The sequence below is a fragment of the Ornithorhynchus anatinus genome, chromosome 2, assembly GCF_004115215.2.
Source record: "Ornithorhynchus anatinus isolate Pmale09 chromosome 2, mOrnAna1.pri.v4, whole genome shotgun sequence".
NCBI classification, from domain to species: Eukaryota; Metazoa; Chordata; class Mammalia; order Monotremata; family Ornithorhynchidae; genus Ornithorhynchus; species Ornithorhynchus anatinus.
This window is the reverse complement of record NC_041729.1, coordinates 142,869,547-142,896,224: the sequence shown is the minus strand read 5'-3', so window position 1 is coordinate 142,896,224 and position 26,678 is coordinate 142,869,547. Positions and strand designations below refer to the sequence as shown.

Genomic DNA, 26,678 nt, shown 5'->3' with positions numbered 1-26,678 from the left:
ACTTGAGAGACTACAGTGCAATAGAGTTGGTAGACACAATCTCTGCGTTCAAAGAACTTAGAGTCCAGGAAGCTAATACATTATTTTTGAACCATGTTCAAACCTTGTTTTTTGGCCATTTGATTGGCAAAATTATTTTTACTGACTGTTACTGAATTTATAGTTGGGGCACTGCTTTTCTTTGTGGAATTTATAACTTCATGAAGAAATGAGTGAATTAATAAAACAATAATTAGGATGAAATTTATCGATATTAAGAATTAATATACATATTAGATATTAATATACTATAAATGATCACTGACGATTCAGAGAAGATTGTTTTAATCTGCTTTCAAGGGGAATGATATTTGTATTGTCATTGTTCCTCGGGAAGAGTTCATAAGAGCTGTTACTGGGTTGTTGTTTCATAATTTTGATGTCTTCCCACTGATTAGTCCGACTCCAATCCAAAAGGATTATTTGTCTAGGAAGGTGAAGAGTATACGGATTGTCTGGAGAGTCGGTCCTCTCTGAATCACAGGTTTGAGGACGCCCAGACAACATAGATCAGTTTCCTTCCTCAGAGGGCGGCTTGGAAAGAGAGACCAGTTCCTGACTCCATCCGTCCTCCCACCGAGCTCTCAAAGTTCACAAAATGCGAAGATGCCTCTTCGTGTAAAAGTCACTCTCCAAGGGGCGGGGAGGTTCTCTTCTGCTTCTTGAGAGAAAAATCATATTTTATGACATTTGGATGGGATTTTCTTTTTTAAGAATCACTCCCTGGGTGTGAGCAGCTTATTCATCGTTAGATGTGATATGATTTGTGTATCCACCCTCAGAGCCAGGTCGCTTAGAATGGTCTCGGTTTGTGGGATGAGTCGGGAACCTCTCCTTCAAATCCAAGGGTCATAGGATCTTAAAAACCACAAATACTTCCTCCCTGGGGATGTGTCAAAGGATGTGGTCTTTTCTCTCCTGCTTTTTCCAAAATCAATCCATCCCGTGGCACGTCGTAACTAATACTGCATATGACAATAGGCATAATAAATAATACCGCAACTAGAGATAAATATGACACTCCACTTATTTTCTGAAATAGCTTCTCAGGGACTTGAACTGTTTAAAATGAGCCCTTGGGACAGATTTCAAAGACTAAAACTCGAAACCTAGAGAAAAGGAGGATCTCTCCCTTGTTATGGTATCTGTTAAGCGCTTCTTATGTGCCAGGCACTGTACTAGGTACTGGGGTAGATACAAGGTAATCAGGTCGGACACAGTCCATATCCCACATGGGGCTCATGATCTTCATCCCCATTTTATAGATGAGGGAACTGAGGCACAGAGAAGTAACGTGACTTGCCCACTTCCAGGCCTGTGCTCTTTCCACTAGGACACACTGCAACCATTTGTCTGATTTTGATGACCTAGAGTTTGAAGCAATAAAAGTGATTGTAAATCTTCCTGTAATGCAACAAATTGCGTTCCGTTCTCCTATTTAGTCAAAATGTAAGAGCATAATTTTTATGGCAATGCCATATATTATTATTATTATTCATTGTTATGTGGTATTTTTCCTCTCCACCCAAACGGCTATCTTACCGGTACAGGCTCTCATAATATCCCGGCTGGATTATTGTGTCAGCCTGCTCTCTGATCTCCCTTCCTCCTCTCTCGCCCCGCTCCGGTCCATTCTTCAGTCCGCCGCCCGGCTCATCTTCTTGCAGAAATGCTCTGGGCCTGTCACTCCCCTTCTTAAAAACCTCCAGCGGTTGCCTATCGACCTCCGCACGAAACAAAAACTTCTCACTCTGGGCTTAGAGGCTCTCCATCACCTCGCCCCTTCCTACCTCTCCTCCCTTCTCTCTTTCCACCGCCCACCCCGCACGCTCCGCTCCTCCGCCGCCCGCCTCCTCGCCGGCCCCCGTTCTCGCCCGTCCCGCCGTCGACCCCCGAGCCGCGTCCTCCCGCGGTCCCGGAACGCCCTCCCTCCTCACCTCCGACAATCTGATTCTCTTCCCCTCTTCAAAGCCCTACTGAGAGCTCACCTCCTCCGAGAGGCCTTCCCACAATGAGCTTCCCCTTTTCCCTCTGCTCCCTCTGCTGCCCCTCTGCCCACCCTCACCTCCTCTCAGCTAAGCCCCCTTTCCCCCCCTCTTTCCTTCTGCTCCTCCCCCTCTCCCTTCCCCTGCACTGTACTCATCTGCTCATTTGTATATATTTTTATTACCCTATTTATTTTGTTAGTGAAATGTACGTCCCCTTGATTCTATTTATTGCTACCGTTTTTGTCCGTCTCCCCCGATTAATAATAATAATAATGTTGGTATTTGTTAAGCGCTTACTATGTGCCGAGCACTGTTCTAAGCGCTGGGGTAGACATAGGGGAATCAGGTTGTCCCACGTGGGGCTCACAGTCTTAATCCCCATTTTACAGATGAGGGAACTGAGGCACAGAGAAGTTAAGTGACTTGCCCACGGTCACACAGCCGACAAGTGATTAGACTGTAAACCCATCAGTGGGCAGGGACTGTCTCTATCTGTGGCCGAATTATACATTCCAAGTGCTTAGTACAGTGCTCTGCACATAGTAAGCGCTCAATAAATACTATTCAATAAATGGTATGGTATGAATGCCATATATGTGACATTTTAATAATAATAATAATAATAATGATAATGCTATTTGTTAAGTGGTTACAATGTGTCAGGCACTGTTTTAAGCACTGGGGTGGATGCAAGCAAATCAGGTTGGACACAGTCCCCGTCTCATGTGGGGTTCAAAGTCTCAATCCCCACTTTACAGATGAGGTATCTGAGGCAGGAAGAAGTGAAGTGATTTGCCCAAGGTCACACAGCAGATGATAAGCGGCGGAGCCGGGATTAGATTCTTGATTCTATTTATTGCTACTGTTTTTGTCTGTCTCCCCCTATTAGACCGTAAGCCCATCGTTGGGCAGGGACGGTCTCTATCTGTTAGCGATCTGTACATTCCAAGCGCTTAGTACAGTGCTCTGCCCATAGTAAGTGCTCAATAAATACTATTGAGTGAATTAGAACCCATGACCTTCCGACTCCCGGGCCCCCACTATGCCTTGCTGCCTGGAGCTGCACAACAGGAGGTAGAAATCTTAGCTCTCATCCAAAGCGGGAAAGACCCTAGAGCCCCAGAGAGAGGAGAATGCAGAGTCCTCTATGAGTAACGACTGAAATACTGTAACTTTTGAAACTTCCTAAGGGCAGGGAATGTGTCTGTTTTAGTGTTAGACTGTACTCTCCCAAGCGCTTAGTACAGTGGTCTGCACACATTAAACCCACCGGAAATCTGACTATAAAGAGCTGTAGATGAATTCAGCTCACAAATAAACTATCTTGCAAATACATTCATTTTTAAAGTTGACGCTCTGCACTTTCTAGCAAACGGTCTCAGAGGGAGAACATTTTTCGATGGATATAAATTTCAGGGCACCTTGAAGGAAAGGACGCTAGCTTGTCTATTTCTGTCTTTAGACTGTAAGCTTTTTGAGGGCAGGAGGGATGTCAGAGAAGCAGCGTGGTACAGTGGAAAGAGCGCGGGCTTGGGAGTCAGAGTTCATGGGTTCGAATCCCGGCTCCGCCACTTGCCAGCTGTGTGACTTTGGGCAAGTCACTTCACTTCTCTGGGCCTCAGTTACCTCATCTGTAAAATGGGGATTAAAACTGTGAGCCCCACGTGGGACAACCTGATGACCCTGTATCTACCCCAGCGCTTAGAACGGTGCTTTACACATAGTAAGTGCTTAACAAATGCCACCATTTATTTATTTATGTCTCCTAATCCAAGACTGTGAGTCCCGTGGTGGGCAGGGACTTTCTCTATTTGTTGCTGAATTATACTTTCCAAGCGTTTAGTACAGTGCTCTGCCCACAATGAGCGCTCAATAAATATGATTGAATGAATGAATGAATACAACTACTGCTAATATTAATATTACTAATAATGATAATGGAACTTGCTAAGCGTTTACGATGTGCCAAGCACTCTTTTAAGTGCTGGACTGAATACAAGTTAATCAGGTTGGACACCGACCCTGTCCCACACGGGACTCCCAGTTTAAATAGGAGGGAGTGCGATTTAAACCTCATTTTACATATGAGGTAACTGAGGCACAGAGAAGGGACGTGGCATGCCCAAGGTCACACAGCGGACAAAGGGCAGCGGCGGGATTAGAACACAGGTCTCTCCGACTCCCAGGCCCGTGCTCTGTCCATGAGACCAATCGATCAATGAATCAATCAAGCTGCTTCTCTAAATAACGCCATAAAAATCGATACTAACTCAATTTTACTCTTCTAGGTGCTTAGAAGAGCATTCTTCCCAGAGTAACCTTGATCCCATCCGTCTTTCCAATAGCATCTCGCCTCACCTTGCCGCCCTGTCCTCTCTTCCCACTCTCGACGATCAGGTCTCCGCTCTCAACTCCACCCTCACTACTCATCTCGACTCTCTCGCCCCCCTTTCCCTCCGCCGCTCTCGCGCCACTAACCCACAGCCCCGGATCACCTCCTCCGTCCGCCTCCTACGCTCCTATGCTCGAGCTGCCGAGCGCCGCTGGCGAAAGTCCAAGCACCGAGCCGACCTCACACACTTCAAATTTATCCTTTCCTGCCTTAACTCTGCCCTCTCCTCCGCCAGGCAAAGCTTCTTCTCCTCCCTCATCGACACCCATGCCCGTCACCCCCGCCGATTGTTCCGGACCTTTAACTCTCTCCTTAGGCCCCCTGTTCCTCCCCCTCCCCCATCTCTCACCCCTAATGATCTGGCCACCTATTTCCTCACGAAAATCAACACGATCAGGTCTGAGCTCCCCAAAGTCACCCCTCCGCCTCTCCCCTCCCCCCCCAACAACCCCCTCCCCTACTTTCCCATCCTTCCCTGCAGTATCCTCAGAGGAGATCTCCTCCCTCCTCGCAAGTGCCACCCCCTCCGCCTGCGCCTCGGACCCCATTCCCTCTCACCTTCTTAAAACCATCGCCCCTGCCCTCCTCCCTTCCTTAACTTCTATTTTTAACCACTCAATCTCCAAGGGCTCCTTCCCCTCTGCCTTCAAACACGCCCACGTCTCCCCCATCCTAAAAAAACCCGCTCTCGACCCCACTTCCCCCTCCAGTTATCGTCCTATCTCCCTACTACCCTTCCTTTCCAAAATCTTAGAACGAGTCGTCTACGATCGATGCCTAGAATTCCTTAACTCCCATTCTCTCCTAGACCCCCTCCAATCTGGCTTCCGTCCCCTCCACTCTACCGAGACCGCTCTCTCTAAGGTCACCCGTGACCTCCTTCTTGCCAAATCCGATGGCTCCTACTCCATTCTGATCCTCCTTGACCTCTCTGCTGCCTTTGACACTGTCGACCATCCCCTCCTCCTCCGTACCTTATCTCACCTTGGCTTCACGGACTCTGTCCTCTCCTGGTTCTCCTCTTACCTCTCTGGCCGATCATTCTCGGTCTCCTACGCTGGAGCCTCCTCCCCCTCCCATCCTTTAACTGTTGGAGTTCCTCAAGGGTCAGTTCTCGGCCCTCTTCTGTTCTCCATTTACACTCACTCCCTCGGTGAACTCATTCGCTCTCACGGCTTTGACTACCATCTCTACGCAGATGACACGCAGATCTACATCTCCGCCCCTGTCCTCTCCCCCTCCCTTCAGGCTCGCATCTCCTCCCGCCTCCGGGACGTCTCCACCTGGATGTCTGCCCGCCACCTAAAACTCAACATGAGCGAGACTGAGCTCCTCATCTTCCCTCCCAAGCCCGGTCCGCTCCCAGACTTCTCCATCACCGTGGATGGCACGACCATCCTTCCCGTCCCGCAGGCCCGCAATCTCGGTGTCATCCTTGACTCGTCCCTCTCGTTCACCCCACACATCCTATCCGTTACCGAGACCTGCCGGTTTCACCTCTACAATATCGCCAAGATCCGCCCTTTCCTCTCCACCCAGACGGCTACCTTACTATTACGGGCTCTCGTTATATCCCGGCTAGACTACTGTGTCAGCCTTCTCTCTGACCTCCCTTCCTCCTCTCTCGCCCCGCTCCGGTCTATTCTTCACTCCGCTGCCCGGCTCATCTTCCTGCAGAAACGATCTGGGCATGTCACTCCCCTTCTTAAACAACTCCAGTGGTTGCCTATCGACCTCCGCTCCAAACAAAAACTCCTCACTCTAGGCTTCAAGGCTCTCCATCACCTTGCCCCTTCCTACCTCTCCTCCCTTCTCTCTTTCTACCGCCCACCCCGCACGCTCCGCTCCTCTGCCGCCCACCTCCTCGCCGTCCCTCGGTCTCGCCTATCCCGCCGTCGACCCCCGGGTCACGTCCTCCCGCGGTCCTGGAACGCCCTCCCTCCTCACCTCCACCAAACTGATTCTCTTTCCCTCTTCAAAACCTTACTTAAAAATCACCTCCTCCAAGAGGCCTTCCCAGACCGAGCTCCTCTTCCCCCTCTACTCCCTCTGCCATCCCCCCTTTACCTCTCCGCAGCTAAAGCCTCATTTTCCCCTTTTCCCTCTGCTCCTCCACCTCTCCCTTCCCATCCCCACAGCACCGTACCCGTCCGCTCGACTGTATATATTTTCGTCACCCTATTTATTTTGTTAATGAATTGTACATCGCCTTGATTCTATTTAGTTGCCATCGGTTTTTACGAGATGTTCTTCCCCTTGACGCTGTTTAGTGCCATTGTTCTCGTCTGTCCGTCTCCCCCGATTAGACTGTAAGCCCGTCAAACGGCAGGGACTGTCTCTATCTGTTGCCGACTTGTTCATCCCAAGCGCTTAGTACAGTGCTCTGCACATAGTAAGCGCTCAATAAATACTATTGAATGAATAAATGCTTGTTTATTCTTGAGAAAAAAGGGGATAATGACTTCTTTAACATTCACAGTCAATCGATCATATTTATCGAGTACTTACCGCACCAACCCGCTCTCTGTACCTTGATCTTGTCGGTCCTGCCACCGACCCTTGCCGTTTTTTAATTATTTTATTTATGTATTTTCAATTGGAATTTGTTAATCACTTACTATGTGCCGGGCACTGTTCTAAGCACTGGGGTAGGCACAAGATCATCAGGTTGGACACAGTCCGTGTCCCACAGGGGGCTCACAGTCCTCATCCCCATTTTACAGAGGCGGTAACTGAGGCCCGGAGAAGTTGAATGACTTGCCCGAGGACACACAGCGGACAGCGGTGGACCCCTTGCCCATGTTCTCCCTCCGTCCTGGAACTCCTTCACCCTTCATAGCTGACAGACTACCACTCTCCCCACCTTCAAAGCCTTATTAAAATCACACCTCTTCCAAGAGGACTTCCCGACTACGTCTTAAGTTCACCTTCTCCCTCTCCCTCTAAAGCCACCTACGTACTTGGATTTGCACTCTTTGGGCACTTGTTATTAACCCCCATCCTTCCCCACCGCGCTTACGTTTTTATCGGAAATTCATTTATTTATTTCCAGGTCTGTCTCCCTCTCTGGAATGCACGTTCCTTACCATCTCTGTTGCATTTTACTCTCCCAAGTGCTTAGTACAGTATTCTGCACACACTGAGTATTCAATACATCAATTGATCGATTGACAAAATCCCTACCTACGAGGCGCTTACAATCTAGTGAGGGAGGCGTTTCCTCCCATACAAAGCTATTATTTATAGGTGACAGGTTTTATTTGTAGCTCAATCGGCGTGACGTAGTGGAGAGAGCAAGGGCCTGGCAGTCGGGAGGCTGTGGGTTCGAATCCCTGCTCCGCCACTTGTCTGCTGTGTGAGCTTGAGCAAGTCACTTCATCTGGACCTCAGTTCCCTCATCTGGAAAATGAGGATTGAGACTGTGAGCCCCATGTAAGACAGGGACTGTGTCTGACTTGATTTGTCTGTATCCACCCCAGGGTTCGAAACAGTGCCTAGTAGATAGTAAGCACTTAACAAATAATAATGTTGGTATTTGTTAGCGCTTACTATGTGCAGAGCACTGTTCTAAACTCGGGCAGATACAGGGTCGTCAGGTTGTCCCACGTGAGGCTCACAGTCTTAATCCCCATTTTGCAGATGAGGGAACTGAGGCACAGGGAGGTTAAGTACCATTACTATTATTATTATCATCAGATTAAGGCCTGTTTACCTACCCTATTACTAATGACATTTCTGCAATTATTTGCAAAATTCATCAGCTCAGTGTTTTGGGTGACACACTGAGTTTTATTAAGTCGGTGATTCACACTAACTTCAAACATCTGGAGCCAATGAGAGAGAAGTCCACTTGCATATTTCTGTGACTCAAAGTCAGAAAAAACACTTGTTTGAAGTTTTCACCTAATCTCAGGGACAGTGAAGAATGGAATTAGTAAAGGGATGGGCAGAAGACTCCTCCACTATATTAGAATCTTTAGACTTTTCAAGAAATTCAGGAAAAATCTGAATGAATTTCTTCATTTCTAACTTTCAAAATTAGGTTCAGTCAATCAATCGTGTTCATTCATTCATTCATATTTATTGAGCGCTGACTGTGTGCAGAGCACTGTACTAAGTGCTTGGAATGTACAATTTGGCAACAGATAGAGACAAACCCTGCTCAACAACGGGCTCACAGTCTATTGAGCGCTTACTCATTACGGAGTTGGTAATCATGTTCCCTGCCCACAACAAGCTCGCCCCGCTCTGGTCTATTCTTCACTCCGCTGCCCGGCTCATCTTCCTGCAGAAACGCTCTGGGCTTGTCACTCCCCTTCTCAAACACCTCCAGTGGTTGCCTATCGACCTCCGCTCCAAACAAAAACTCCTCACTCTAGGCTTCGAGGCTCTCCGTCACCTCGCCCCTTCCTACCTCTCCTCCCTTCTCTCTTTCCACCGCCCACCCCGCACGCTCCGCTCCTCCGCCGCCCACCTCCTCGCCGTCCCTCGGTCTCGTCCGTCCCGCCGTCGACCCCCGGGCCGCGTCCTCCCGCGGTCCCGGAACGCCCTCCCTCCTCACCTCCGACAATCCGATTCTCTTCCCCTCTTCAAATCCCTACTTAAAGCTCACCTTCTCCAAGAGGCCTTCCCACACTGAGCTCCCCCCCTTTTATTCCCTCTGCTCCCTCTACCTCCCCCTTCACCTCTCCGCAGCTAAACCCTCTTCTCCCCCCTTTCCCTCTCTTCCTCCCCCTCTCCCGTCCCACCCCCTCAGCACTGTACTCGTCCGCTCGACTGCATATATCTTCATCACCCTAATTATTTTGTTTATTTTGTTTAATGAGATGTACATCACCCTGATTCTATTTATCTGCCATTGTTTTTATGAGCTGTTCTTCCCCTCGTCTCTGTTTATCGCCATCGTTCATGTCTGCCCGTCTCCCCCGATCAGACCGTAAGCCCGTCAAAGGGCAGGGACCGTCTCTATCTGTTGCCGACTTGTCCGTTCCAAGCGCTTAGTACAGTGCTCTGCACATAGTAAGTGCTCAATAAATACTATTGAATGAATGAATGAGAGGAGACAAACGTCAATATAACTAACTAAACAATGAATGAGGACGTAAGTGCTACGGGGCTGAGGGAGGGCAAAGGAAGCAAATCTAAATGCAAAGGTGACATAGAAGGGAGTAGGAGAAGAGGACATGAGGGTTTAGTCAGGGAAGTCCTCTTGGAGGTGATGTGATTTGAATGAGGCTTTGAAAGTGGGACGAATGATGGTCTTTTGGATATGACGAGGGAGGGCATTCCAGGCAAGAGGCAGGGTGAGGGTGAGGGGTGAGATAGATGAGACAGTTGGAGTGGGCTGGAATTAGAGGAGTGAAATGTGGTAGCCTGAGTTGCAAGAGAAAATCCGGGAGAGGAGGGGGCAAGGTGAATCAGTGGTTCAGAGCGTATAGAAAGGCATTTCTGTTCGATGAGGAGGTGGATGGGCAAGCTCTGGAGGTTCTTGAGGAGTGGGGCAACATGGACTGAATGGTTTTGTAGAAAAATGATCCAGGCAGCAGAGGGAAGTATGGCCCGGAGTGGGGAGAGACAAGAAACAGGGAGCTGAAGGAGGAGGCTGATAGAGTAATCAAGGTGCGATAGGATGAGCGCTTGGATGAACACGGTAGCGGGATGGATGGATTTTAGCTACGTTGTGATGGTTGAACTTAAATGATTTGGTGACAGTGAATATGTGGGTTGAATGACAGAGATGAGCGTAGGATTAACGCCAAGGTTACGGGCTTTGAGGGAGGGAGGAGAGTAGTGCTGTCTACAGCGATGGGACAAAGCAAGGGGAGGACAGGGTTTGGGAAGGAAGATAAGGAGTTCTGTTTTGGACGCATTATGTTGGAGTAATAATAATGTTGGTATTTAAGTGCTTACTATGTGCAGAGCGCTGTTCTAAGCGCTGGGGTAGACACAGGGTAATCACGTTGTCCCAGGTGAGGCTCACAGTCTTCATCCCCATTTTACAGATGAGGGAACTGAGCCACAGAGAAGTGAAGTGACTTGCCCACAGCCACACAGCTGCCAGGTGGCAGAGCCGGCATTCGAACCCATGACCTCTGACTCCCAAGCCCGTGGTCTTTCCACTGAGTCACGCTGAGGTGTTGGAAGGACATCTAAGTAAAGATGTCCTGAAGGCAGGAGGAAATGGGACACTCTGGAGAGGAGAGAGATCAGGGATGGAGGCTAAGGGAAGGAATCCTCTATTGGTAGATTTAAAGGGACATGGTTCTTTCAGTTCTTAACTTGGAGTCCTGTCTCATAAATTCTGCTTTGGTCAAGTTATTAAAAAGGGGCTGATTTAGCAGATGTGTACCCTTTCACACATGAATGTTCACGCCTAATGACTTTCACAAGGTCAAACCCTTAAACTACATTAATGCTATATAAAAACCAAAATTGCAGTTATTGGTCCACTGGTCCTGACACCCATTTTGACACCCGATATTTGGGGTGATCAAAGACCGGCAGATTTGAGCATCATAGATTCTTCGATCATTCTCTAGACTTTGAAGTGCATTTAACTAATTGTATTTGCTAAGTATTAAAAAAAATGCCTAAAGAGTAGGATGTTGTCAATAAGAATGATAGGCTATGGTGCAAAAAAACCCAAAACTCAGACAAAAGGTCTCGAAGTTGAAATTACCCAGCAATTGTCCAAGTTGAAAAATTGGAAAGAGGAAGGGAAAATTTTGGTTCTGGAAACCCTCCTTCCCTGGTGCAAAAGGAAATCCATCTTTCAAGAGAATGAGCAGAGACCAGTTGCCCTAATTCTGCCTACAGAGGATAGGAGTTTATGAATTTGTTGAAAACTTTTGTCTTTCTCACTATTATCTTATGGTTCTTATGATGTCCAGTTACTCTGAACAGCTTCCAGGCCCAAGCCTCTTCATAAAAATTGACTTGAACCTCTGAAATAAATTCTAGAATAAAAGATTATAAAACATCTTCATTTTTAGAAAGTTGTCTAAAAATGAGGATTGTTTGTATACTTATGCCTGAAGGTTGGATTCTTTTGTCCGTGTCATGGCTCACAAGATGTTGGATCCCAAGGATTGTTTAAAAATTGTTGTTTTCTACAAATGAAAATGGACCACCATAAATGTTCTTTAAAAAACCCAACAACATCGAATCCTGATCTGGAAATAACCGGGTTTCCTATTAAACCACTGTACAAAACTCATTTTGCAAAGAAAAATGATTATCAAATTATTTTAGTTATTTCACAAAAATGTTCATAACAGTTTCACAAACTCTAGAATTCTCATTGTAAAGGTCAGAGAATTGAACCGTTTTCATCTCTAGTTAATAAAAATCCTACAAATCTTTCCCTAAATTCCTGCAAGAATAAATTTTGGCTTTGTACTGGGATCTGAAACTCATGTGCATTGGCTATAGGGGTCTGTTCCAAAAATGTTTAAAACTCCATTTCTGGAAGGCATTTCCACACCAGCCTAAGGGTAATCAAGTTTACCAGCCTAAGATAAGACTTGGAACAGTACTCTACACACAGGAAATGCTGACGAAATACCACTGATTGACGATGCATATTTAATATACTACAGCATATTTATGAAATGGCACATTATACTTTCTTTTATTCTACCATTATTCACTCACCTTTCTCAGGTGAACAGTTTTTCCAATACATCCTTAAAATGCATTTCATTTGATGAAGAATCAGTTCAACTATTAAATTGCTCTTTTTTCAACTTTTTTTCAATTTTTTCCAACTCTTATTATGGACAAGATTACTAAATTTCTTCACCAAATTCTGGTCTCAAAACCATTCATCATTAGGTACTGAATTTACAATTTTTTTAAATGGTTTTTGTTAAGTGCTTACTATACATCAAGCATTGTACTGGGATAGATACAAGCTAATCAAGTTGGACACAGTTCCTGTTCCACGAGGGGCTCACCGTCTTAATCCCCATTTTCTTAAATTGGTATTTGTTAAGCACTTATTACATGTTAAGCACTGTTCTACGCACTGTAGTAGAAACAAGTTTATCAGTTTGGACACAATCCCTGTCCCCCACGGGTCTCACAGTCTAAATAAGTGGGAGTAGGTTTTAATCCCCACTTTATAGATGAGATACCTGAGGCACAGAGTAATGAAGTGGCTTGCCCGAGGTCCCACAGCAGACAAGTGGCAGAGCCATGATTAGAACTCAGGTCCTTCTGCCTTCCAGGCCTGGGCTCCCTTTACTAGTCCATGCTGCTTCTCGTAAAAAAATACATATTTACATCAGAGAAGGTATGCTCAAATTCACCTCAGGCACGTCACATTATGGACTTATCTACATGGCCAGCAACCTGGATAATTTCTTACAAATTTAAAAATTATCATTTGCGTCAAGATGCAAATAAGGATTTTTCAGAACACATTGTTTTCCAATTCACTAACCCTGATGCAGGTTTTGTGCTCTACAATTGAGGTAGTCCCTCAAGAAATCCATGAAAGGTTCAGGGTGGGAGTGCTGATGGAAAAGGTTCTGACAGGAATTATATAATGTGGTTGCTAAATTAATGGGGAAGCCAACTGGCAATACATTTATCTCTTTTGGTCAAATCTTCTACCCCTGGCAGTAGCAATAAAGCCACGTGGGAATTCTAAACTGTAAGCTCATTGTGGACGGGGAATACGTCTGCCAACTCTGTTGTACTGTACTCTCCTAACTGCTTAGTAAAGTGTTCCACACATAGAAAGTACTCAGTAGATATCATCGATGATAAGGAGGGGTGAGAATTCACTTTACATCCTATTTAATCTTCTACCTAGATGAGCAAAGTCTTGATTTTCCCCTCTTCTAGCTTTAGTCAGGTGCAAAATTGTACATTCCAAGCATCTGGTACAGTGCTCTGCACACAGTAAGCACTCAATAAATACAACTGAATGACCTGAATGAATGCAAAACAGAGGATGCCATTCAATACTGACCACCGACGAATCCTTCTGGACCCAAGTTCAGCTCAAACCCACTGGGCCAAATTCTACCTTAATCAGACAAGGACAGACACCGCCTCAAACAATCCTAAAAATAAAAATAACTGTGGTATTTGTTAAACACTTACTACATGCCAAACGCCGTTCTAAGCCATGGAGTAGAGTGCTCTGCACATAGTGAGCGCTCAATAAATACTACGGAATGAAAGGTACCACATGGGGCCCATGGTCTAAGTAGGAGGAGAAACAGGTTGCGAATCCCCATTTTGCAGATGAGGGAACTGAGGCACAAAAAGGGTAAGCGACTTCCCAGAGGTCACACAGCAGGTAAGCGGCAGGGCCGGGATTAGAACCCAGAATCTCTGACTCCCAGACCTGTACCCTTCCCGCTAGGCCACACTTCCCACGAGTCCGTGTCCATGAGTGAAACGCTAAACTATTCAATGTGCTGCCGGTAATGCTTTATTGGTACTTCAGAATGCTGTATTTGCTCGGTCCCTATAGACAAGATCTTCATTACCTAAATGTTTAACTGTTATTTTAATTCAGGTGAGAAGAACTTTATCTCCTTTCCAAGACTTTATTCTTGGAAGTAAAAGGTTAGTAACCAGGCATTTTCTCCCTATCGAACCTACTGAACCACAGTTCGAAACTCATTTTGCAAAGAGAAAAACCTATCAGATTATTTCAGCTATTTCACAAACAGGTAAATAACGGATTCACGAACTCTAGAATACTCCCTGAAAATGTTAGAGAAGACTGGGAGCCTGTTGTTGAGGAGGGATTGTCTCTATTGGTTGCCGAATGGTACTTTCTATGCGTTTAGTACAGTGCTCTGCACACAATAAGCGCTCAATAAATATGATTAATGAATGAATGAACCATATTCATCTCTGGTTAATGAGGTTAATAATAATGCTCCGTCTCACTATTCAACTCACTACCACCGACTTCCTGCTCCATGCCACTGCACCCACTCACTAATCAGGTCACGCGCTGGATTTGTCACCTCTCCTCTCCGTACAATCTTCAACCTCAACCTCATCAACTTGGAAATTCCACTCTCCGACCAAAAACCTCCTGACATACCTCCTTTCCCACATACCTCTTCCCTGCAGATCGGTCCTAATTCCCCCTTAGAGACTTCCAATCATGGTGTAGTGGCTAGAGCCCGGGCCTGGGAGTCAGAAGGTTATGGATTCTAATCCCGCTCCGCCACTTGTCTGCTCTGTGACCTTTGGTAAGTCCCTTCACTCCTCTGGGCCTCAGTTCCTTCATCTGGAAAATGGGGATTGAGACAGCCCCATGTGGGACAGGGACTGCGTCCAACCCGATTCGCTTATATCCACCCTAGCGCTTAGTACGGTGACTGGCACGTCGTAAGAGCTTGACGAATACCACGAGCGTCACCATCATCATTTCAATGTTTTGAAACCTTCCGATTTCCCAAAGCCATCTTGCTCCATTTCGTCTCCTTCCCAGTTTCTCTAATCGCAAATCCACACACACCACACCACTCACTCTACTGAACTCAATGCCCTCCTTCCCCTATCCCTCCGCTGATCTTGCACCATTGACCGACACCCTGGATCATCTCCATACCAACCTCCTCCTCCCCGGTGGAAGAGCTGCGGAGCGCTGCTGGAAGAAATCCAAACAACAAGCCAACCTCATCCAACTTCAACTCCTCCTCACCCGCTTTAACCCTGCCTTTTCCTCCACCGAGGAATAACATTTCCTTGTCTTCATTTACCCCCTCACCCCACGCCCACTGATTGTGCCAGCTGTTTCAGACTTTTAACTCCCTTTGCCCTGTCTCCCTATCTCTCCATCGCTTGCCCCAGTGACCTGGTTATACTCTGTTGATAAAATTGAAACCATCGGTTTTCTAACCACCTCCCTAAAATCTCCTCCAAACTCCCTTGCTTTCCTCCAGTCCCTTCATCCTCCTGACCTCTTTTCAACAATCCCATCCTTCCCAGCAGATTTCAAGAGATATCTCACCTTCTCTCATATTCTATTCCCTCCACCTGCATCTCTGACCTCATCCAAACTCTTGCCCCCTCCTCTCTCCCCTCCCTGTTTGCTTTCCAATGGTTCCTTCCTCACTGCTTTCAAACTTGTCCATGTATCTTCCTCTCGTAAAAAAGCCCGTCTCTGACCCAACGACAACCTCCAGTTACCATCCCACCGCCCTCCTACCATTCCTTTCAAAACTCCTTTAGGGAGTTGCCTACGGTCCATACCTTCACTTCCTTTCCTTCAACTGTCTCCTCAACCCCATGCAATCTGGCTTTCATCCCTTTCGCCCCATGGAAAAGGCAGGCCTTCTCTAAGATCGCTAATGACTTCCTTCGTGGCAAAGTCATTCATTTATTCATCCAATCGTATTTACGGAGTGCTTACTGTGTGCAGAGCACCGTACTGAGTGCTTGGAAAGTACAATTCGGCAACAGATAGAGACAATCCCTATCCAACAACGGGCTCACAGTCTAGAAGGGGGAGACAGACAACAAAACAAGTAGATGGCCTCTCTTTGACCGCTCTGCTGCCTTCGAAAGTGGACCACCCCCTTCTTCCAGAAACATTACTTAACCTCGGTTTTACTGACGCTGCCTTCTCCTCGTTCTCCTCTTTGACATCCTCTCTCGACTCACACATCCACAACAGTGCCCACTCTATTGAACTAAATTCCCTCTCTCCCCTATCCCTCTTTCGATCTTCTTCTGGCTGCTCGTATTTAGTCTCTATCACAGATTCCTCTTCTAGATGTGGGAGCCCCTCAAGGCTCACGTCTGGGTCCCCTCCTGCTCCCCATCTTCACCCGCTCCATGAGAGAACTCACTCTCTTTGAAGGCTTCAACTGCCATCTCCATGCAGACCGACGTCTCTCCTTCACTACACTTCCTTCGGCCTTCAGGATATCTCTCCTTGAACGTCCCACCAAAACCTCAAAGAAAATATGTCCCAAACAGAACTCCTCATCTTCTCACCCAAACCCTGTCCTTGTCTTTCCTGTCATTGAAGACAACATCACCATCCATGTCTCCTCCCTGTTTCTCAAGCCCATAACCATGATATTATTTTCCTCAACTGATCTCTCTCATTCAACCCACATATTCACCGTCACCAAGTCCTGTCGGTTTTAACTACACAACATCACTAAACTATGCCATTTCTTCCATCCAAACTGCTCCTATGCCGTTCCAAGCTCTTATCCTTTCCCACCTTATTTCATCAGCTTCTTTGTGGATCTCTCTGCCTCCTGTCTCTCCCCACTGCAGTCTATACTTCACTCTGCTGCCCGGATCATTTTTCTACAAAACCTTCAGTTCTCAACTTCCCATTCTCCAGAAACCTCTATCGGTGGTCGTTCCGGACCTCCGCGTCGGCCAGAAACTCCTCATCGTCGACTTTAAGCCGCTTAACCCGCTCCTACCTTACTTTGCTGTTCTCCTACTACAGCCCACCCCGCACCTATTACTCGTATATGCCAGTGTCTGTATCTCAATCTTTTCTATCCCACCACCAATCCCTTGCCCACATCCCTCTTCTGGCCTTGAACTCCCTCCCCGTTCACATCAAACAGACCACCATTCTCCCCACCTTCCGAGCCCTCCTAAAATCACCGCTCTTCCAGTCAGTTGCATTTATTAAGTGCAGTCTGTGAGCGGCCCCTCTCAGGATGGCATATGGAGAGTTTCCAGTCCTCTACCAGTCTCGACTACGGGAGGGAGAGTCAAGCGGAGGCCTGCCCGTTCCATTCCTAGCTCGACCGGTCGCTGGCGAACGGCAGGCCGTCTGCTACAACTCAAAACTCTCCCGGGTAGCAGCGGGACGGGAGAGAGTCGAGGGCGGAAACCCAAGATGATTGCACGGAAGAAGGCAATGGTCAACAACCTCCGGGTTAGGACCAAGAAATCTCCGTGGATCCACTACCAAAACGATTGCAGATGGAGAGTGGGGCGTCCTGGGAGAGACGTGTCCCTGGTGTCGCTGTGGGTCGGAGACGACTCGACAGCACAACACAAGACAAGACTGTGTGCAGAGCACTGTGTCCGGTAGAGCATAATAAACTGACACATTCCCTGCCCACGACGAGCTTAAGCGTTCCCTAAGCCCTCGTTCTCCCTACCCATCCTCAACTCGGTATCGTCTAAGCGCTCGGATTTTTCCATCTTAATCTTCTGATATCCACCCCACCCTCGGTCACCCAGCACTTACGTATATATATATATATATATATATATACGTATATAAAAGCAGCTCAGTGGAAAGAGCACGGGCTTTGGAGTCAGAGGTCATGGGTTCGAATCCCGGCTCCGCCACTCGTCAGCTGGGTGACTGTGGGCAAGTCACTTCACTTCTCTGTGCCTCAGTTACCTCATCTGTAAAATGGGGATTAAGACTGTGAGCCCCACGTGGGACAACCTGATTCCCCTGGGTCTACCCCAGCGCTTAGAACAGTGCTCTGCACATAGTAAGCGCTTAACAAATACCAACATTATCATTTTATTTATATATATATATATCTCCTTACACTTTGTCATTTCCCCTATCTGTAATGTACTTCAAATATCTGTCTCTGCCTCTAAACTACAAACCCCTTTGAATCCAGAGATTTTGTCCATCAACCCTTCCCTAGGACACTCTCCCAAATGTTGAGTGATGTGCTCTGCACACAGTGAGCCTTCAACAAACACCATGCATTTATGGTATCTGTTTAATGTTTACTATGTCCCAGGCACTGTACTGAGCACTGGGGTAGATTCCAGGAGAAGCAGCGTGGTTTAGTGGCAAGGGCACGGGCTTGGGACTCAGAGGTCGTGGGCTCGAATCCCGACTCCATCACTTATCAGCTGTGTGACACTGGGCAAGTCATTTCACTTCTCTGTCCCTCCGTTACCTCATCTGTAAAATGGGGATTAAGACTGTGAGCCCCACGTGGGACCACCTCATTACCTTGTATTTACCCCATGGCTTAGAACAGTGCTTGGCACATAGTAAGCGCTTAACAAATACCATCATTATTTATTATTATTACAAGCTAACCAGTCCTATACCACATGGGGCTCACAGTATCGATCCCCCTTTTCCATGAGGTAACTAAGACCCAGGGAAGTTAGGTGACTTGACCAAGGGCACACAGCAGAGAAGAGGCAGAGCTGGGATTAGAACTCAGGTTCCTTCTGACTTCCAAGTCCGCGCTCTAGCCACTAGACCACACTGCTTGCTAGAACACCCCGCTTCTCACTGATTGATTTTTATCAATCACTGATTAAATCCAACCAATGCTCAGCATTGACTTAACCTGTTTGGCCTACTGACATTAAGACTGTGAGTCCTATGTGGAACAGGGAATGTATCCAACTGGCTTTGCGTGGGTCTACCCCAGCGCTTAATACAGTGCCCGGTACATAGTAAGTGCTTAACGAGTACCACGGTTATCATTATTATTATTAAATCTTCACCACTGATGGCGGAGTCCCAGGGGGCAAACTAGGAATAGGACATTCATTCGTTCATTCAATTCATTCAATCGTATTTATTGAGTGCTCTTAACTCAACAGTGTATTATGCTCTTATTATTATTATTGTTATCATTACTGTTATATTTAAGTGCTTACTGCTCTAAGTGCCGGGGTGGGTACAAGCCCACCAGGTGGTACGCCGTCCCTGTCCCACACGTGGGGATCAAAGTCGAAGAAGGAAAAAGTGGGATTTCATCTCCATTTTACAGTGAGGAAACTGAGGCACAGAGAACTTAAGAGAAGCAGCGTGGCGCAGTGGAAAGAGCACGGGCTTTGGAGTCAGGGCTCATGAGTTCGAATCCCGGCTCTGCCACTCGTCAGCTGTGTGACCGTGGGCGAGTCACTTAACTTCTCTGTGCCTCAGTTCCCTCATCTGTAAAATGGGGATGAAGACTGTGAGCCCCACGTGGGACGACCTGATTCCCCTGTGTCTCCCCCAGCGCTCAGAACAGTGCTCGGCACATAGTAAGCGCTTAACAAATACCAACGTTATTATTATTATTAACTTAAGTGGGTTGCCCACAGGCGCCTACCAAGCAACTGGCAGAGGCAGGATTAGATCATAGGTCCTCTGACGCCCGGGGCCGTGTGCTATCCACTAGGCCACGCCGCTTCTCAAAGCTCTAGGGGATTGTAGCATTCACCGAACAGCACACACATTTTGCTCCTCTGCCGCCCACCTCCTCACCGTCCCCCGTTCTCCGTCATCCCGCCTTCGACCCCCGGTCCACGTCCTCCCTCTGTCCCGGAACGCCCTCCCTCCTCACCTCCGCCAAGCTAACTCTCTTCCCCTCTTCAAAGCCCTACTGAGAGCTCACCTCCTCCGAGAGGTCTTCCCAGACTAATCCACCTTTTCCTCATCTCCCTCTCCCTTCTGCGTCACCCTGACTCTCTCCCTTTGCCCTCCCCAAACTCTCCCTCACCCGCGGCACTTATATATATATATACGTATATATCTATAATTGCCTACAATTGAGAAGGAGCGTGGGTTAGTGGAAAGAGCATGGGCTTGGGAGTCAGAGGACGTGGGTTCTAATCCCGGCTCCACCACTTACTTGGGGTATGACCTTGGGCAAGCCGCTTAACTTCTCTGTCCCCGGTTACCTCATCTGTAAAATGGGGATTAAGACCGTGAGCTGCACGTGGGACAAGCTGATTACCTTGTATCTACCCCAGCGCTTAAAACAGTGCTTGGAACATAGTAAGCGCTTAACAAATACCATAATTATTCATTCAATAGTATTTATTGAGTGCTTACTATCTGCAGAGCACTGTACTCGATTAGACCGTAAGCCCGTCAAAGGGCGGGGACTGTATCTGTTGCCGACTTGTTCATTCCAAGCGCTTAGTACAGTGCTCTGCAGCATAGTAGACGCTCAATAAATACTATTGAACGAATACTAAGCACTTGGAATGTTCAATTCAGCAACAGGTAGAGACAATCCCTTCCCAGTGATGATGATTATCATTATTATCATTAATTCCATTAAGTTATATTAATGTCTGTTGACTTGTTTTGATGTCCGACTCCTCCGCCGCCCTCCCGGGCAGAGGTTTTCTCTCTTTATTGCTGAATTGTATTTCCAAGCACTCAGTACAGTGCTTTACACACAGTAAGCTCTCAATAAGTACAATTGAATGAATTGAATGAATGAATGAATGTCCTATTCCCAGTTTGCCCCCTGGGACTCCACCATCAGTGGTGAAGATTTAATGATAATAATGATAATGGTGGTACTGGTTAAGCACTTACTATGTACCGGTCACTGTACCCACGCGAATCCGGTTGGATACACGTAAGGCTCACGGTCTTAATCCTCATTCTACAGATGAGAGAACTGAGGCAAAGAGAAGTTAAGTGACTTGCCCAAGGTCACACAGCAGACAAGTGGCAGAGCTGGGCCTAGAACCCAGGTCCCCTTCTGACTCCCAAGTCCATGTTCTATCCGCCAGGCCGTGATCCAGCTCCTGGATTTCCCCACAAGATTTCATCACAAAGAACCAATTTCACCATAAGATTTCATCACAAAGAACCACCTAGGATGTTTGGCGAGGAGGATGGGCCCAGCCGGGATCATGGAAAACAGCTGTTTCAAGGACCGACACGTGGACTGTGACTCCACTTTCAGGAATCTCGGCACCACGGCACGACATCAGCGCTCCGCTGTGGTCACGTTGGACGATAATAAAAATCGGTACTCCGTTCAGGGCTCCGCACACAGCGAGAGCTCGACCAATAGCACCGATTGAGAAACGGCACGGCGTAGCGGCTAGAGCCCGGGCCTGGGAGTCAGAAGGTCATGGGTTCTAATCCCGGCCGCGCCACTTCTCCGCTGTGTGATCTCGGGCAAGTCCTTCGCTTCTCTGGGCCTCAGTCACCTCCTCTGGAAAATGGGGATGGAGAGTGGGAGCCCCACGCGGGATCAGGACTCTGTCCCACCTGATTTGTTTGTATCAGTACAGTGCCTGGCACTTACTAAACACTTAACAAATGCCACAGTAGTTATTATTATTATTATAAACCTTATTATCCATTTAGTAGCTCCCCTGCCCACTTACTTTCTAGACTGTGAGCTCGTGGTGGGTGTCCCAGGTGACCCTGGGGTACCGACCACCTCAAGGTCAAATGCTACCTCCTGAGCCAGCAGGCGCAACTCGGAAGGGAGGGTGGGACACGGCCCCCGCAACCCAAACTGCCAGATTGACAGCCCAAGCTGGGAATACAGAAGGTGCCCCTCGCCCCCGTGCCAATCAAATTAGGAATGGAGGAGGGGGGGAGGGCAGAGATTGGAGAAACCGAGGCCGGAAGCTGGAACGGCCTAAGGACACAGGTGATCGATACCTGCCGCCTCTCACCTTCCGGGCAGAGGAACGGGACCCGCAGCAGCCGGCTGCGGGTCGCCTCTGTCCGGAGCGCGAGAAGGCCGCTCTGCCCGCACCGCGTGAGGAGCCGTGGGATGGGTGAGTGTCCTCTCCCGCTGAGAGCTCGTGGGCTTGGAAGCCGGACGCCCCACCGTGGGTATGTAACGTTTAAAACGGATTTGATATCTAAGAGGGTGCCTCCCCAGGGGGACGTGACCCCGGGTGGGAGGTAGCCGCCTCACCGAGAGCGAGTGGCACATAAGTGGGTTTGATGTCTAAGTGGGTGCCTCCCGAGTGGGACGGGAAGAGGGTGGGAGCTAGCCGCCTCGCCCGGTGCCAGTAACCATAAGTGGGTAATGCATAAGTGGGTTTAAAGCCTAAGTGTACGTAACTCATTAGTGTTTAACGCATAAGTGTATTTAACGCAAAGGTGGATTCCCCCCGGGTGGGGCGCGCACACGGCGGGGGCCAGCCGCCTCGCCACGTTGCGAGTAAATCGTAAGTGGGCTCGGGCGTCCGCCCACACGCGAGTAACATACCAGTGTATTCCTCCCGTTAGGGAAGCTCTAACCCCATATTCCTCCCAGAGGGGAAGCTTTAACACCATGTTGCCCCCAAAAGGGAAGGCCGATTGTCACGTCTAAATAATTAAATTCAATCCTCCCCGCGGAATAAATTCTATACAAAAGTCAGGTTTTTCCATCCCCGGCCTCTCTCTCGCCGCACCGATTCCGAAAGAACCCGTCCCCGGCGACGGGTGACAGGTGGGCCAGGGAATGTGTCTGTTCACAGGCCTGGGAGTCAGAAGGACCCGGGTTCTAAGCCCTGTTCCTCCACTTGTCTGTGGTGTGACTCTGAGCCTCGGTTAATAATAATAATTACGGTATTTGTTAAGCCCTTACTATGTGCAGAGCACTGTTCTAGGTGTCGGGGTAGATAGAGGGTAATCAGATTGTCCCACGTGAGGCTCACAGTCTTCCTCCCCATTTTACAGATGAGGTGACTGAGGCACAGAGAAGTGAAGTGACTTGCCCAAGGTCACGCAGCAGACAAGTGGCGGAGTAGGGATTAGAACCCACGACCTCTGACTCCCAAGCCCGGGCTCATTCCACTAAGACACGCTGTTTCTCATCTGTAACATGGGGATGAAGAAAACTGTGAGCCCCTGTGTGGGACATGGAAGGTCCAACCTGATTACCTTGTACCTACTTCAGTGCTTAGAAGAGTGCTTAGCACATAGTAAGGCCTTAACAAATGCCCTTAATGTTAAAAAAAAAAAAAAAGAAAAGGGGCGGTCTACAGCATCAAAGGCAGCCGAGAGGTCGAGGAGGACTAGGATGATAATGTTGGTATTTGTTAAGCGCTTACTATGTGCAGAGCACTGTTCTAAGCGCGAGGGCAGATACCGGGACATCAGGTTGTCCCACGTGAGGCTCACAGTCTTCATCCCCATTTTGCAGATGAGGTAACTGAGGCCCAGAGAAGTGAAGTGACTTGCCCACAGTCACCCAGCTGACAAGTGGCGGAGCCGGGATTCGAACCCATGACCTCTGACTCCAGAGCCCGGGCTCTTTCCACTGAGCCACATTGGATCTGACAAAAAGGAGATCTTCCATCACCTTAGAGAGGCTGCATCACCTCTGAACCTGGATTTGCATCCTTTATTCGCCCCTCCCTCAGCCCCACGGCACTCAGAATTCATTTGTTTGTAACGACGTCCATCTCCCCCTCTAGGCTGAGCTGGCTGTGGCCAGCGCACACGTCTACCGACTCTGTTCTACTCTACCGTATTCTCCCAAGTGCTCAGTACAGTTCGCGGCAGACAATAAGCGCTCGGTAAAAATGATGGACTGTTTCCGCAGAGTGTAGGGGGCAGTCGTAGGTTCAGGGTTCCCCCTCTCCCCCCGCCCCGTTCTTGTTGGGAGACTCCACCAGGCCAACTCCAAATATCCCCTTGCCTTCAGAGATCAAAATCTCAGTACCTCACTGATGCACACGAATCGCACAATGGGTTCGCGAACTGAGGGAAGAACAAAACCGCCCTAAGGGAGTCGCAACTTGAGCAAAAAAATCCAATCGTCCTCCCGAGGAACTTGCTCATTATTCTCCTGATCGACCCTGGAGTTCAACCTGGGGGTACCGGGTTTAAATCATCCAACGTGGCTCTTTCATCTGTTGGCTTCTGATGGGAGTTTACATTTGCAGACATGGCTAATAGACTCTCACATTATACCAGAAAAATAATCCTGGAGAAGTTTTGCAAATTCAGACCGCAATGGCTACCTTAAGGGTTCTCCGTTCCTTTTTTTCCTGCATGTGAGCAAGTTTAAATTCGTTATAAAAACAGAAGCAGTCCAGGTCTGGAAGCATGAATTTAAGCCTCTGGGCACTATTATCTAAGAGCAGATCTTACCCTTTTCTGTTCTTTCACATACTCCATCAATTCCTCTCTTGTTCTTTCCACCGCCTCTTCCACAGCCTTTTCGCTTCGTCTTCTCTCTTCGGCTATTGCCGCTTTAACAGTTTCCTGTTCGTGAAAAGAGAGTTAAGTGTGGTGGATCGATGTATTTATTTACTCGTTCTTTTTACTGGGTCAACTAAAACTCCTCTCCGGTGGGTCGGGTATCATTCGGTGTCAATGAGAGTCTGTTAGCGGGAAAGAAAGCTCAGCCCCTGGAACCTTTAACGACGCAATAAAGGCATCCCCCGCTTTCGGCTTTATAAATTATGGAGAGAAGAAGAGGAGAAAAAGTAAGGAGTGTGTTGGATGGCGGGCAGGACCTCCAGACTTGAATGGCTTCCTTACCAGCCCTTCATTTGATGTTTACATGATTGATTGGCTTCCTGTACTTGGCACTGTCCGCATCAGACTTCCAGCTTTGATTTATTCTTCCAAGAACACCCTAATGCTCCGGTGGTTTTTACTCATTTATTTTAATTTCGTCGTCATACAATAATCGAGTGTGGTCCGGGTGGTAAAATTTACAGTTAGAACGAGTCTCCTCTGCCAGGTAGAGATGGTGAGAGCTGAATGCCGTGAAAGGGCCGTCCGGATTCCAACCGATCCGCCGACGGGTAAAGACCTGGGTGGGAGAATTCGGGAGGGAGAGGGGGACGGCGGTCGCGTCCGTTTCACTTCTGGTTTTGTTGTGCGGCGGGGAGCCGGGGGTGGCGTTGCCCCGTGCCGCGTTGCGCTGGGATATATCTACTGAGCGCCGATTGTGTGCGGAACACAGTACTAAGCGCTCGGGAGAGCACAATACGATAGAGTTGGTAGATACGCTCCCTGCCCACATGGAACTTACGGTCTAGACGGGGAAGGGGGCATTAAACTAGATTAGACACAGGGGAAACGGCGGAGCAGTGCCTGGCACACAGTTAAGCGCTTAACGGATACCATGATAATTATGATTAAGAGATTAATTCTAGTTTGGCTAAAAACGGGCCTTGTCCTCAGAATTGAATCCTATCTTCCGCCAATGTTATCGACGGCCATTAGGGAAGCGGAAAACCGTAACTGAGAAAAATGGTACCCTTCGCTGGTGAGAATTCACCATCCACCCAGGTGAAGAAGCATTATTTTTCCTCAGAAGAACATCTTTTGATCCTTGTGGGACGACCTGATGACCTTGTATCTACGCCAGTGCTTAGAACAGTGTTTGACGCATAGTGAGTGCTTAACAAATACCGACATCATCATTAAGTGTAGCAAGCCCCCGGTTCATTCATTCATTCATTCAATAGTATTTATTGAGCGCTTATTATGGGCAGAGCACTGTACTGAGCGCTTGGAATGGACAATTCGGCAACAGATAGAGACAATCCCTGCCCAGTGACGGGCTCACAGTCTAACTGGGGGAGACAGACGGATAAAAACAAGACAACTTGATCACGATAAATAGAATCAAGGGGATGTACACCTCATTAGCAAAATAAATAGGGTAATAAAAATATTTGCAAATGAGCACAGTGCTGAGGGGAAGGGAGAGGGGGAGGAGCAGAGGGAAAGGGAGGAAATTGGGCTTAGCTGAGGTTCACACCGACCAGGACCTTCCTGGACCGGGAAAGCCTCGTGACACGTAGTAAATAATGATCAATGAATAATAATTATGATCTTTGTTAAGCGCTTACCAAGTGCCAAGCACCGTTCAAGCCGCGCCTCTAATCACCGAGGTTGCCGTGAAAAGTTATTTGCTTAGCTTTTCCAATGGGCAAGGGACACATTTTCACTCCACTCCAAGAGTCCGGTACCAATCTACTGGTCACGAGCCCGTTCTGCCAACGCTGCTCCTCTCTGCTTCCAAGTGCCGCCGCCTTCTGCTTAGAAAAGCATCGCGGCTTAGTGGCAAGAGCCCGGGCTTGGGAGTCAGAGGTCGTGGGTTCGAATCCCGGCTCCGCCACTTGTCACTGTGTGACTGTGTAAGTCGCTTCACTTCTGGGTAAGTCGCGATTCCTCAAGCAAGTGTAATTTTCCTAGTAAAACGTGTCTGGTGTTATTTTGAATTGTTATAGGGGCTATTATAGAGAAGCAGCGTGACTCAGTGGAAAGAGCCCGCGGTTAGGAGTCAGAGGTCACGGGTTTTAACCCCAGCTCCGCCACCTGTCAGCTGTGTGACTTTGGGCGAGTCACTTCACTTCTCGGGGCCTCAGTGACCTCATCTGTACAATGGGGATGAAGACTGTGAGCCTCACGTGGGACAACCTGATTCCCCTGTATCTACCCCGGCGCTTAGAACAGTGCTCTGGACATAGTATGCGCTTATCAAATACCAACATCATTACTATCAATATTATTATTGTTCGGGTAGAATGGCACAGATGGATGAAATCTCCCAGTTAGATATATATGTGTGTGCATGAGTGTGTCTGGGCTGAATAACAAA

The 26,678-nt window shown here is 48.0% G+C and overlaps 1 protein-coding gene across 6 annotated transcripts in view; it reads right to left on the bottom strand.

Moving 5' to 3' along the window:
• The window catches only part of CCDC91 (coiled-coil domain containing 91), a 496,853-nt gene that overhangs the window by 81,800 nt on the left and 388,375 nt on the right, over window positions 1-26,678 (bottom strand). For 3 of the 6 annotated variants that reach the window (XM_039911223.1, XM_039911228.1, XM_039911224.1), the window contains one exon: window positions 24,209-24,322. The exons of 1 other annotated variant lie outside the window; for it this stretch is intronic. In XM_039911223.1, coding sequence (XP_039767157.1) covers window positions 24,209-24,322 — 114 coding nt within the window. Of the gene's footprint in view, window positions 1-574; window positions 701-908; window positions 1,005-24,208; window positions 24,323-26,678 lie in introns of those variants that run through there. 2 more of the 6 variants (XM_039911225.1, XM_039911227.1) reach the window with 2 other exon arrangements.